Raw genomic sequence first — 15,175 nt, 5'->3', positions numbered from 1 at the left:
CCTTTGCGTAAGCGGCTGAGCGAGTTTCGGGATTGGCTGCGGTGGATCCAATCAGCAAGCAAGGCGCGCACGGGTCCTGGGCCGGGAAGGCTTGTTTACAGTAGGCCAAGGGGTTCTGGAAGTTTGTGGCTCCGTAGTGGTAAGAAATGGGCAGGGGGGCAGCGCCGTAACGGTTTGCATTTGTCACTGGGGTTGGCATCTCCCAGGATGTAGAGCTGCAGCCACATTGGTGAGACCCTTACCTCTGGGGGACTGGATAGCCAACGTCCAGCCGGGCCTTGAGTGCCGCTCTTCTCCGGCTCTAGAACCCAGCAGGTTAGGAGTGAAAGACGGGTGGAGATTTGAAGGAACTGGTTAACTGGGCCTCCTCCCTTAAGTGCCCCAAACATCTCTTCTTCCCTAAGCATCTTGGGTCTCTCACACACTCTCTGAAGACAGTGGTTAGCGCTTGTAACTTTTCGGGGGAGAGATCCAGCCATACCAAGAAATCTAAGTAGCCCACGGTGGGACCATTCACTCATGCCTTCACCCAGGTCTAGGCATCCATCTCTTAGCGGCCTTCTGGCTTTCAGCTCTCTTCTTTAAAAAAAAAAAAAAAAAAAAAAGAAAAACCTAACAAAATTTATCGTCTTTTTATCCGTTAAATATAGCTGGTCAAAATGATCTTCCTAAAACACTGCTTTCAAAACAATACTCAGCAACTTCCTGGTTGCCTATTTCAAACCAGATAAATCTTTGCTTTGCTTTGAGGTAGACACCAGATACATAACGAACACTTTTTAAAGATTTTTTTTTTCGGTTTTTAATTTTAATGACTCCCATTATTTGGCCCATCCTACCTAGCAAGTCTCATTTTTTTTCTCTGCCGCCTTCTCTAATCAGAGTACCCTTTTCGTGTATGTCTCCTGAATTTGCCATGCTCGTCCTTGCTTTCCAGTTTTATGTTTTTATGCTTTGAAAGCATCTCCACAGCAAATCTAGCCTTCACCTTTACCGCTTCTCATCCGTTAGACAAAAGAATGAGAATAAGGATGAAAATGATAACGAGTAGTAAGCTAATACTATGTACCAAGCACTGTACTAAGAAGCCGCTTATTCTTCCAGGTAGATTTCTCTAATCGTCTCTATTCTGAATTCTGAAAGCATGAGCAGTCTGTATGGTATAATTTACCACATCATAGCATTTCTAACTACTTGAAATCATATTAGATATTTAGTTGTTCATTCGTTTATATTGGCTCTCCTCGGTGAAAATGTAAGCTCCGTGAAGACAGACTTTTTCACCTACCCAGCTATAGCCACGGTGTCTGACAAATGGCACACGTTAAAAACATGTTTGTTGGATAAATGAATGTAGTATAGAATTGTATGAGTACCTTTTATTATTTTATTTTATGTATATTAGTCCTTTTTCCAATAATAGTATGGACTTTTTAAATTTACTATTAGATTTTTAAAATTTGTATGGGATAGTATCCCCAAATATAGCAGTATGGTTCTTCAATAAATAATTGGCAATTAGAGTACCTCTGACTGAACACCTTGAAAGGTTGACTTGTTCTGTTTCCAGAAAGGTAGATTTAAGGATACAAAATGTGGGAAAGAGATAAAGTTAAACACTTAAAAACATTTTTATTTATTTGTATTCTAATGCTCCATTGAACTGTCACTCCAGCTCAGTTATTGAGTACCTATCTACATACTCATGCACACAGTTTGGCATTACTTTGGCATACTGATAATGTATTTCATTGGTTAGTAGTCTACAAAGTAAAGAAAGATCAATTTGCATGTAATTTCTAAGTTGAGGTATATGTAAAACATTTACATAATATTTGACTTTTTTGCTTAAAAATATTTAAAAATTGTTGATGACTATTTATGGCTTTGTGAACTTAACTGTATCTTTCGTGTCTAGCAAGGAAGATGTTTGGTGTAAACATTTTTAGATATGGCACAGGTTATTTAACCAGTCTTTTTCTAGTCAAATTAATAGTAATGTTGATAACCATACTGAGATAGCTCTTTATATGCTAGGCACAGTTCTAAGAGTTTTACGTATATTAACTCATTTAATTGTCATAACAACCTTACGGGGTAAGTAATATTACTGTCTTCATTTTACAGATAAACCGAGGCACAGACAGATTAAGTGACTTGCCCAAAGTCACACGGCTTGTAAGTATTAAACCCAGATTTTAAACCTAGACAGTCTGATTATAGAATTCACACTTACAATGTGTTTTATAGATAATGCCGCAGTAAGCATACCTGTATATGCAAATATATCTATTTGTAGGATTATTCTTAGGAGTAGAATTTCCTAAGTCAAAAGATAAATAAATGCATTTAAAATTTTGATAGATGTTGCTTATTATCCTACAAAGTAATTGGTCTACCAACAGTGCTTGCCTCTTGTTCTATACTCTTGTCAATATTGTTTCTTACCAAATTTTTCATTATTGCTACTCTGAATGAAAAATAACTTATTTAATTTGTTTTTTTGAGTTACGACTAGATTAAGAATGCTTTTTTTTGTATTTAAAAGATATTTCTCAGTTTTTCTTTTTTTTGTGTCATTTGCCCATTTCTATTGGATTGTTTACCATTTTATTATAAAATACAATACAGATACAAAAAACCCACATGAAATAAATATAAAATTTATAAATTATTATAAGGTCAATCAATATCTTTATCACTATGCATATCAAGAAGTAAAAGTTTGATAATTACCTCAGAAGTCTTTCCATTTGGCCCATCCCAATGACAGTCTTCTTCTTCCTCCCTCTTTCTGAAAGTAATTGATATCCTCCTGACATTTGTAGTGATCACTTTTTTAGTTTTTTAATGGTTTTTTAAAATTAATTTGTAGGCACTCATACATTAAGGAAATTAGGTCTTGATGCCCTATAAATTATACATATTTTTCTTAGGTTTTTGGGTTTTAAATTTTGACTTTTTAATGATTGTTCATGCAGAAGTTTTAAAAATTTTATTTCTTTATTTTTTAGGTGAGGCAACCCTCGATTGACCCCACAGATTACAAGGACCTTGTCAGTTTACAATCCCTTAATTTTTTTTATTTTTTACTCCTGCAGCACCTGGTCTTCCTAGGTTGTCTCTCATCCAAGTACTAACTAGGCCTGACCCTGCTTAGCTTCCAAGATCAGATGGAATCAGGCTTGTTCAGGGTAGCATGGCTGTCAACTTAAAAATTTTATGTGGAGATTTTGCTTAGTTTTGTTTAGAAAGGCCTTTTCTATTCCAAGATAAAGGCCTTTCCTATTTCCATGTTTTTCCTCTTCCTTTTTATGATTTCTGTTTGGATTTTTTGAGGGATGGAGGAGTGGTATAAAGATTGAGGTATATATTTAGTCTTATTTCCCTCCCCCCTTAAATACTATGCAGCTTTGTTAAAAAGAATGAGGGGGTCTATATGGGCCAAAATACATGAAAAAAAATAGTATAGTATATAAAATATGCTCCTATTTGTATTGTTCTTCTTTCCCCTTAATTTGCATTGCCACCTGTCATATTTCATAGTTCCATAAATGTGTAAGTCTAGGTGGGCTTTGTATTGTGTTGCATTGTTTAATTTGCCTAATCATGTGCTAATTCTGCACTATCATGATATAATAAGTTTAACATCTGGTTAGGTAAGTCTTCCCATCTTATTCTTCGGTCTTTGTTGTTTTTGGCTCTTTGCACTTTCATATAAAATTTAGAATCAGCTTGACAAGTGCCACAAAAACAAAAACTTTCAGAATTTCGATAAAGATTCAATAGATCAACTTTGGGGAGAATTAACATCTTTACAATATCGAGTCCTCCAATCTGAATATGATATAACTCTCTATTTGTCTCCTTTATAACTTCTCTGTTGATAAAAAATTGATTAAGCGATACAAAACTCAAGTTTCATATGAATAAAAATATTTTCAGGGGGCGGGTTATACTGGTTTGGATTTGGTGTTATGAAGTAGACATCTTCATCGTTTTTTATTGCTTTGTCTACATCCTTAAAATTCGAATCTCATGCTGTCAGACTCTATCAGCCACTACTACTTGCAGCAGTCATCTAGCAAGATTATGTCACACGTTCAGAAATTCAAGTTCAGATTTAAGGGGAGAGTAAATAGGCTCTGCCTCTGGTTGGAGAGTGACAACCTGAAATATTGCTATGACTATTTTGGAAAATAAAGTCCCCGATCCATATTGCTAAGTGAATTGTCAATTCTTTGTTTTTATCTGACTTGACCTAACTCTAGTATTTCATAGTTCATCTCTTCTTCCTTGCACACTTTCTTACCTTGGATTTTAGGATATTATATACTCTTGATTTTCCTCTTACCTTACTGGATACTCTTTCTCAGATTATTTAGGTGGTTCTTCCTTATTTCCTCAGTCTCTCCAGGTCTAGAACTTTTCTCATTTCAATCTGTACACTCTTGCTTTTCTGATCTCATCCAGCCTCAAGGCTCTGTAGAGTGATGACTCTCAAATTCTAGCTTGAAAATTTCCCTTGAACTCCAGACAGGTATATTTAATTGCCTAATCAGCAGATCCATTAATAGACACTTTAAATTTAGCATGTCCTAAACTGAATTCTTTTTCAAAAAATTAAATTAGTTGAGGTTACATTGGTTAATAACATATAAATTTCAGGTGTGCATCAATATAATTTGATATCTGTATACTGTATTGTGTGTTCATCACACCCAGAGTCTAGTTTCCTTCTGTTACCATATATTTGATCCCTTTTACCAGTTTGCCTTTTCCCCAACCCTCTTCTCATCTGGTAACCATCATTCTTTGTCTGTATATATAAGTTTGCTTTTGTTTGCAAAACTGAATTCTTAATTAGCATCCCCCCACATCTTGCTAAATTTATTTTTTTCACCATCTTCTCCATCTCAGTAACTAGCAACTCCATCTTTCTAATTGCTTAGGTCCAAACTTTCTTTAGTAATAATAGACTCCTCTATTTCTTTGACACTCCATACGCAGGCTATTAGAAAATCTTGTTGGCTTAGTCTTGAAAATATATTCAGAATTGGACATTTTGTACTGCCTCAGTATTTTTCTGGTCTAGGATAATTGCTGGGATTATTATAATAGCTTTCTAACTGGCTTTCCTACATCTGTCCTTACTTGCTGTAGTTAACCAGAATTTTACTGTTAAAACATAATTCAAATCATGTCATTCCTCTGTTTAAGCTCCTCTAAACGCTTATTTTCTCAGCCTAAGTCCTTAAAGTGGCTAGAAAGCCCACATGATCACATCGCTGTTGTCGCTCTGACTTGCTTTTGTGTTCTCTACTTTATATACTCTGCTGTAGTCACAGCGGCTGCTTTACTGCTTTAGGAACGGGCAGTCCTATTCCTGTCCTAAGACTTTTGCACTTACAGTTCTCTCTGCCTGTAGCTTCTTCCCCTAAGTATTCCCATGTCTAACGCTCTTATTTCCTTCATGGTTTTGCTCAATTGTTAACTTCCCAGTGACTTTATATGACCTCCTTATTTAAAATTATATTGCCTCAGTTTTAGCATTCCCTGTTTCTTCCCTGCATGCTTTTCTCCATGGCACTTATAAATCATATGATATACTTCAGTATTTATTTTAAAAAGCATTTTGTTTTCCTTAATTAGAATGTAAGCTCCATGGTAGGAGGGATTTTTACCTATTTTGTTGATTGTTATACCTTTAGCTCTTCGGTTAGTATCTGGCAGGTAATAGATTTTCAACAAATATTGTTAAATGAATGAATATCTTTTACTTTAGTTTTTCTTATAAAGCTAAGAAAATCACAAGACACATGTCAGTGAGACAGCAAGATCTAGATCCGGATAGTACTACAGATATAGAAGATGTTGCAGATACTAAAGAAGAACTTATTAAAAAGTGTGAAGAAATGTGGAAAGATATGGAAGAAGTAAGTATGAAAAGATAAAAATGATATAGTAATTAATTACTATAAGATTTAATTCTATTTTAATAATAGACTTAGGAAGGAATTATGCTGATTTCTGAAAGTCATTATATCTTAAGTATTTATATAATTTTTAGTTCTATAAACATTTATTCAAGGAACTTCATACCAGATGAGCTACAGAAAGAAAAAACTATGGTAGTCCCTGCCCTCCAGGAGATTATCATTTAATGGAGGCAATAGCCGTTATATTAGAAGTATTGTGGTAGAGATGCAAAGACTATACTTAGGAGGAGGACTAAACCTAGACTGAAGGGGTCAAAGATAGTGTCCTAAAAAAGATAATTACTGAATTTATTTCTAAGGGATAAATAGGAGTAACCAGTAAAAGTGAGAGAAGTATACAAAGCAGAACAAAATATATAAAGGTTGGGAGAGTTTAGAGAATCCCAAGTAGAATATTCTGACTTATGGTAATTAGGAGAAGGACTTGTGGAATGAGACTAGAGAGGTAATTAGGGGCAAGAATATGGAGATTTTATCGAGTGTATACTATGGGGAGGACGATAAACAAAAAGTGCCCTGACAAGATATATAGTTTGGGAAAATTATTCTCATGGTTTTGAAGAAAATAGAATGCAGAAGAGAAAGGCTACAGGTAGAGCATTTAGGAGGCTCTAATAGTAGTCCTGGTAAGAAGTACTGAAGGATCAAATCCTTGCAAATAGAATGGATTCAAGAGATATTAAGGAATTGGAAGTCATGAAATGGAGGAGTTATGGATAGTTTCAGGTTCTTGGTTTGGGCCAGTGGTTGGTTGGTGGAGTTATTTCCTCAGAGACTATAGAAATTGGGAGAACACATAATGATGGAGTTTGACTGAAAATATGAATTAATTTAGAAAATCTTGTTTGAAATATATGTACATTTTCTGAGTTAGTTAAATAGAATCACTTCTGGTACACTGCAATATGTTGGTAAAAATTTGTTCTACTTGAGAAAGCATAATGTATGATACAGGCCACAGACATGTTTCACATTCTGTTCTTAGTAAAGTTTCAGATTAGGGCAAATTAGTGTTTTGTTTTTTTTTTTTTTCCTTTTTCTAAAATTTTTTTTTTTTAACATAAGTCCTTGGTACTCTGTATTGTTAATGTATTTTCAAGTAATTTTTATAATCCTTTTTTTTTGCTTTTGATATTTTTCAGTATAGAAATTTTATTTTAAAATATAAAATTGTTTTTTGTAGAGACTGCAAATAGAAATAATCACAAATAAAATTTAAATTACCCATAGTTTTACTCAGATATAATCACTATTAATGGTTATGGAGTTTTTTAATGGCACAGAAACAATGTCCTGAAGGTTTTATTTTCTTATGATCTTAACTACTTACCTCTTCTGTTATTTTTCTACAGTGCTTTCTGTCTTATTCCCCATTTTCTCATTATCTAGCTTTTAATTCATATTAACTATTAGTTTTTGTTGTTTTTTTCCTTATTTATTTTGCTCATATTATTCTATACAGAGTCTAGTATCCCTATTTACTTTCAATATATTCACTTAGAGACTTGTTTGTCTGCCTTCCTGATCCTCTTGCTTAAGGAGTGAGGAATTTAAACAAACTCTTCTCTTATATCAGATAATTGTATGTTGTTTTAGAGGAATATAATGCTGACTGGTATAAAGGGTGGGGAAGAAAATTGTGGGTTATAGTGTGTGACTTGTTTTTCTTTTTAAATCAAGTGTCAGAATAAGTTATCGCTTGTTGGAACTGAGACACTCACTGATTCAAATGCTCAGGTATGAATCCTTTTTTTTTTCTTTCTGAAAATAGGAAAGTAGAATTCATTGTGTTTTTGATAAGAAGTGTATCTATCTACATTTATTACAAATGTAATAGTTTTGTTAATACCCATATGCTTAATCATTTGGAAAGTACTCTTTCTGATTTAAGAGAAGTATTTTTAAAACTTTTTGCATAAGCTGTTATAAATAAATAAGAGGGTATTATCTCTTATCTTTTCACAGCTACATATACGTTTAACTGTTGAGTGAATTACTCATCGGCTGCTATTATAATACCTTGTTAAAAATGATAACAAAGACTTTTCTACTTTGTGTTAGGTACAGTAGCCACAGTTAATTTACTATCTGTGTGGAATCTTAACTGATTTTACCCTAGGCTTAAAAAAGAAAAAAGATTAAGATACCCATGTTAATCATCAAAGACCTGTAGGATTGGTTTAGGAATATACCAAAGGATCAGATTAAGAATTTAAACTATGACGGAGATGATAGTTCCAATCTTTGGGAAAGATATGAATTAGCTAATAAATGATAGTAGTACAAGTAGCATCTATCTGGGAGAAAATAAAATCCAATCTCCATCTTTCATTATATAAATTTAAATTCTAGATGAATTGTCATAAAACTCTTACAAGAAAAGCAAGGAGACTGCAATCTAGTGACAGTCTAGTGGCTATTAGTAGAAATGTTTTAGTAATAAAAATTCTAAGAACAAAGTCAGATATATAAATGATTCCGGTGAAAGTTCTCCAGAACTGGTGGGAGCATATCAGAAGACAAGAAACCAATTGAAAGTATCACTTGAGCATCAAAAGACATAATGGGTTTAATTAATTATAACAATATAAACAAGTTATAGTCTATGAGCGTAGTAATAAAAATTAGAATGAGAGAAGAAAAGCGGAAAAAACTAATTTGTCACTTTTGGAAGTACCTGTTACATCAAATCTTTAAAAACTGGTGATAAAGAATAAAGCCATCTTTTAAAAAAATTTTGTATTCTCAGTAAATATAGAGCTCTTTTATACAAGATAAAACAATATTATATTTAGAAAAGCATTATACAGTAAATAAGCCATCATCTGTTTTCCTTGGTAAATGTGGTTCTTAAAGTGTAGAAATTGAGACCTACTGAATTAGATCACTGGGGATAGGGACTGTACGTTTCCTGAATGATTTTCATGTAGTAAGCCAAACACTGGCCTTGTACAAAGTACTTAAGTAGTATAAATAATCAATATCCTGAGTTAGTCAATAATAACACCTAATGAATGCACAAAATGCCTTTTCTTGTCATTTTGAGGGTCTTCAAGATTACTCCCAGTTTGCTGGTTCTCTAGGAGGACTTACAGGACTCAGTATGTTAGTCATACTCATGGCTGAGAGTTATTACATTTAAAGGTTACAGAGTAAAATCAGTAAAGAGAAAAGGCTATGGGGTGAAGTACAGAGGAAATCAGGGCACAGACTTTTAAGAGTCCCGCCCAGTGGAGTCACACAAGACATGCTTAATTAATTCCTCCAGTGAGTTGTGACAAGTGTGAAATGTCTACCAGGGCACCTCCTTAGAGGCTCGGTGCCTAAGATTATTTGTGGGGGTAGTAACGTAGGTATCCTCTACCTAGCAGTTGTCAAAATGCTCCCAGAAGGAAAGCAGGTGTTCAGTGTCAGTCATATTCTTTGCACAAACAATTTAAGCACAGCGAGCCACTCTTATCAGTTAGGTTGGGAACCATCTCAAAAATCCAAATTTTTAGATGCCAGCCCAGGGTCAACCTTGCAAGAAGGCCGTTAAGGATAATCTCAGACTTACTTGGTTAATTCTTTTCTGCATACCTATTAACTTCAAAACTTCAATAAAATTCTTTTTCTAAAGCAAGAAGTTAAATATTTTAAATGAGAAAATGGCAGGATTTCTCAAATTTTGATGTTTAAATAACTTTAGCAATACTGCTGCTATTTTTTTTTTTTTTTAGAAAGGGTTAGTTTTATAGCAAGACCAGAAATAATTTGAGTGTTTGCCTTAGCTGAGCTTTGAGATTGAACTGTATGAAATTACTGTTTTTTAATAGGTTAAAAAATGAATATCAGTAATTTTATATATTTCGACCTAATATATGGAGGAAAAGTGATATGGATTCCTTATCATTATGATAGTTTTGCCTAGTTTAGCAACTGCTTCTTAAGAATTTGATATCCTTTCTTAGTAATAATATTTAATATAAATTACTTTATAGTTAACAAAAAACTTTCATATTGTTAATTATAAGAAAATAATGTTAAACTCTCGGTAAAAAATGTAAACACCTGTAAATGCATTTTTATATAATTATATAAAGTTTTCAAAAATTAGACTATTCAACAGGCAATGTTATATATAAAATACAGAGCCGAGTCTTTGAGCTACCTGCTCTGTATCACAAAAATTGCTTAAAAAAGACAGTAGTATCCTTTTAGTGTAAATATTATAGTAATACTCACATTTTTGAAATGTGAAATTTTTTATCTCTTTGGCTACCAATAATTATATAGAGAAGATAAAATATGTTCTGAAATTTAACTTTAAGTATACTTTAACTTTATGGTCTAATCAGGCTACAGATTTATCACATAGATTTGTAATGATCAAAATTACAGTGATTGGAGCCACCTAATATCAGAAACATATTCATCCTAATTTATCTTTGGCTAAAGGGGTACACAATTTATTAACTATTGAGGAGCAAAACTTTTTCATGTGTGGCTTTGGAACTAGTCTCATTTTATAATTGTTTCTATTTATGTATTTAAAGTTATTTTTAGCTTCTCAGCTAAAAACATTTGCAATTTTTCCAACAGTGCATAGAGAGAAAAAGGAGCATCTTTTTTTTTTTTTTTTAACGCCTACAGCACCTGGTATTCCTAGGTGGTCTCCCATCCAAGTACTAGGTCCGACCCTGCTTAGCTTCCAAGATCAGACGAGATCGAGCACGTTCAGGGTGGCTTGGCCGTAGACTGAAAAAGGAGAATCTTTAAAGCAAATTTGTCTAAAAAGTGTTGGCAAGAAATAACATCCTATTTTTTTAAAGAAATATTAATTTAGGGAATAAATTTAATATACTTAGTTTCTTTTATTTAGGTTGAATGAAGTAGAATTGATCATTTTTTAATACTATATCACTGGTACAACAGGCAATCTCTGAGCTATAATGTTGTTTAAAGAAGAATTTGGAGTGGTAATTTTTTATGTTATGTCATATTAGCCGTTTATGTTAAGACTTTGTATTAAAATATTAAGACTGTCTACACTTTCATCTATGAGTTGCTATAAATGTTCCACAAGAAATGATTTTGTTTTATTCTCTTGTTCTTTTTTTTTTTATAGCTGTCATTGTTAATTATGCAAGTGAAATGTTTAACTGCTGAACTCAGTCAATGGCAAAAAGAAACTCCTGAAAGTAAGATTCTTATCTTTAGGTTTATATTTTTGTAAACAGATCGCTGGCAAATGAATTCAATGATCACAAGAAGAATTACAAGTTCCATTTAGCCTTTTTTTTTTTTTTTTTATAAGCAGGAAGCAGCGTTTATTGATGCCAGCGCTGGCTCATTCGTATCCAAAGGCTGTGTCCATTTAGCCTTCTTGATTTTGTCTAAAGTCCATCAGTATTAGGAAGCTATCTCAGTTTTCTTTTTTATATACATTATTTCATGCTTATTTTATTATTATAGATAAACAGAACTGTCTCACATTAGAGTGTAGTAGTCTTGATTATAGAGAGAGACATTATTGCTATATTTCATCCTCATAGACACTGTCTTAGATGCACAGCAAAAACTGTAAATTGTTTCTTAATGAAACTTACCTACTGGAAAAGTTATTTTAGATATTTATTTATATAAGGGCTACATAGATTGTATGTTGCCTCTTGACTTGTCTGACCAAGACTATGTTTTTGCCTTAGTTGAGAAATAGATGGCTTAAAAATCAGTAGTTATAACACTCAATTAGTAGATAACTTTCTGTTATGAAAGCCTGCATTTCTCTATGCTATATATATGTCTGTATATGGTATTCTGTATGGATCGTACCCTCTTTTTCCATATATGTCTCCCTTCCCTTTTCTCCTCTTCCTCTATCTCCTTTCTTTTAACTCTCCTCATTCTTGGTTGTAATTACTATATTCATGACAATGTCCACCATTGTTCCACATCCTTACTACCACCTAGTAGTCTTTTAATTTTAGCACTTTTGTATTGGTTCGCTAGTATCTTATTTAGGATTTTTGCATCTGTGTTCATGGTCTGTAGTTTTCTTTTTTTGTGTTATCTTTACCAGGTTTTGGTATCAGAGTATTACTGGCCTCATAAAATGAGTTGGGAAGTATTGCCTCCTCTTCGATTTTTTTGGAAGAATTTGAGGAGAATAGGTACTAAATCTTCTTTGAATGTTTGGTAGAATTCACTGGTGAAGCCCTCGGGTCCTGGACTCTTACTTTTTGGTAGGTTTTTGATGATTATTTCAATTTCTATACTGCTGATCGGTCTATTTAGATTTTCCAGTTCTTGATTCAGTCTAGGAAGATTGTATTTTTCTAAGTACTGGTCCATTTCTTTTAGGTTATTAAATTTGTTATTATATACTTTTTCATAGTATTCTTGCATAATCCTTTGTATTTCTGCGATGTCAGTCGTAATTTCCCCTCTTTCATCCCTGACTATGTTTATTTGTGTCCTTTTTCTTTTTTCTTTAGTGAGTCTAGCCAGGGGTTTGTCAATTTTATTAACCTTCTCAAAGAACCAGCTCCTTGTTGTATTTATTTTTTCTACTGTTTTTTGTTTGTTTGTTTGTTTTGTTTTCAATGTCATTTATTTCTGCTCTAATTTTGACGATTTCTCTCCTGCTCACTTTAGGCCTTATTTGCTCTTCCTTTTCTAGTTTTTTAAGATGAGGTAATTTTAGCACTTCTGATAGGTGTATTATACAATTGTGATTTTAATTTGTATCCAACTGTGTATCCTATTGCCTCTATATTGAGCATTATATTGAGCATCTCAAAGGCTATTCATAATCTGCTGTTAAAATATTGGTGTTCTCCGGGGGACTACTCACTTCTTTTTGCTTCTTACTCTAAATGCTATTCTTGAATTATATTTTCTGCTTCTGTTTTTATGTGTTATATATGGATTAATGACTTCTGTGTTAGGTTGCTAGGGCTGCCATCTCAAAGTACCATGGACTGGTTGGTTTAAATAACAGAACTTTATTTTCTCACAATTCTGGAGGCTAGAAGGCCAAGATCAAGGTGTTGTTTTCTTCTAAGCCCTCTCTTCTTGGATTATAGATTGCCATTTTTTCCCCCATGTCTTCACATGGTCACCCATTTGTATCTCTTTGTATAAGGATGTCAGTTATAATGGGGTAAGGTTCACCCTAATGACATCGCTTTAATTTAATTACCGTTTTAAAGACTTAATTCCAAATATGGTCACCTTCTGAGGTACTGGGGATTAGGACTTCACCTTTTGAACTGGGGGCAGGGGAGGGGGCAGAGACAATTTCCATAACGACTTCCAAAACTATATACCGAAACCAGACTTCTTTGTAACATCACACTTATATATATATATCTACCTTCTAGACATCTTTTCCAAAATATTCAACAGATACCTCAGATTCATGAACTGGTCTTCATTCCCTAACCCACTGAGTAGAATCTGATTTGCCATAAATTTGAGTACTTCTAGATTCTTCTTTTTTCAGATTTTACATACAGCTGGTCATTAAATATTGAACCCTATTTAGGCATTTATCCCTAATCCGTTAGTTTATTACAATAGACTTTTACTTGTCAATATTTTAAAAAATTGTAGAAATTTTCAAATTTAAAGAAAAATTAAAGGTCTAATTTATTCTTTTGCATGTGTATTATCTAGTTTTCTCATTGCCGTTTATTGAAGGTCCTTTCTTTATTGAATTGTCTCAGCACCTTTGTCAAAAATCATTGGACTATATACTATATAGTAAGGATTTATTTCTGGGCTCTCTGTTCTGTTCCGTTAGTCTGTATGTCTGTCTCCATGCCAAGTAGCATGCTGTTTTGATTACAATAGCTTTGTAGTTGGAAATTAGAACATGTGAGTTCTACGACTTTGTTCTTCCTTTTCAAGGCTGTTTTGACTATTTGGGGTCCCTCAAGATTCTACGTGAATTTTAGTATTTTCTGTTTCCACAAAAAATATCACTGAGATTTTGGATAGAGATTACGCTGAATCTACAGACTGCTTTGGGTATTGTTGACATCTTAACAGTATTAACTCTTCCAATCCTTGAATGTGGGATGTCTTTCTATTTATGAGCATCTTTAATTACTTTCAACAACATTTTGTAGTTTTCAGTGTACAAATCTTGCCTCCTAGGTTAAATTTATTCCTAAGATTTTATTCTTTTTGCTGTGTATCGAGGAATTTTTAATTTTTATTTTCTTTAATATCATCATCTCTGACATACACACTTGGTAGTGATAATACTGACCACACAGGCTGCCTTGTTGGTCAAACCTTGCTTAGGGTTGCCAGTCACATAGGCTGCCTCACTGGAAGGATTCAAAAAATCTTTGTATTCTTGGAATGTGCCACAATGTATTGGTTGAAATGATTGTTTGGATGAGTATTGAAATACAACTCTTGGCCACACTGTCTAAGAGGAATATTTTTAAACTTTAGAATCCTTCTCATTGTACTTATTGAAATGATTTAGTAGCCATCCTGAGGCTGCCTATAATCAGTTCTAATAAAAGGCCTATGAAATACATGTAGGAAACTCTTGCCTGTTATAGGCTAGCAGATAGATTAGATAGTTTTCAGTAGCATATCATTTGAGAAATTTTAGATTGTACTTTATTAGAAAGGTAAACTTTTCTAAGTACAAGGGTTGAAACTTTTCTAAGAATTTAATTTTGCTATACAAAATTAAAGTGAAATAGTAGTTTCTACTAATCAGACTGGCAAAAATTTTAGACATTTTATAATATGTGTTGCTGTTCCTTGTTCATTGGTCATAGAAATTTTTAGGAAAGAATCTGGCATCCTGTATTCAAATTCAAAATACGCATTTCCTTCTGTGAAATTCCATTTCTGGGAATCTATCCCACAAAAATGAAAGCATCAGTACAGAAAGACAAATAAAAGAATGCTTACTGCATCATTGTCTTTGTGGCTAAAAACTAGACACAAAGTTAATGCTCAGTCAGTAGCAAAATCACTAAATACTTTATGGTATATTCACCCTGTGAAATATTGTGCTGCTATATAAAATTACGAATTAGATTTATACCAAATGAATAGAAGGGTTTTCTGTAGGGATTTCACTGAGTGAAAATAAGATAAGAGTAATATGTATGATATGATCCCATACTTGTAAAACCAGCAATAACAAAATTAATAACCCTTGC

The 15,175-nt window shown here is 33.3% G+C and overlaps 1 protein-coding gene and 1 pseudogene across 5 annotated transcripts in view; one reads left to right on the top strand and one right to left on the bottom strand.

Moving 5' to 3' along the window:
* Positions 1-37: 37 nt before the first annotated feature.
* CENPK (centromere protein K) overlaps positions 38-15,175 on the top strand; it is a 33,291-nt gene continuing 18,153 nt past the window's right edge. Inside the window, exons 1-5 of one of the 5 annotated variants that reach the window (XM_015590531.2) lie at positions 38-139; positions 2,128-2,178; positions 5,786-5,936; positions 7,680-7,736; positions 11,107-11,179. In XM_015590531.2, coding sequence (XP_015446017.1) covers positions 5,820-5,936; positions 7,680-7,736; positions 11,107-11,179 — 247 coding nt within the window. In that variant the 5' untranslated portion in view covers positions 38-139; positions 2,128-2,178; positions 5,786-5,819. The other 4 variants (XM_006913077.3, XM_025047665.1, XM_015590530.2 and 1 more) reach the window with 4 other exon arrangements.
* Positions 10,623-10,737, bottom strand: LOC112480858 (annotated as a pseudogene).

This window comes from Pteropus alecto, unplaced genomic scaffold (assembly GCF_000325575.1).
Source record: "Pteropus alecto unplaced genomic scaffold, ASM32557v1 scaffold20, whole genome shotgun sequence".
NCBI classification, from domain to species: domain Eukaryota; kingdom Metazoa; phylum Chordata; class Mammalia; order Chiroptera; family Pteropodidae; genus Pteropus; species Pteropus alecto.
This window is presented reverse-complemented; position numbering and strand designations above follow the sequence as displayed.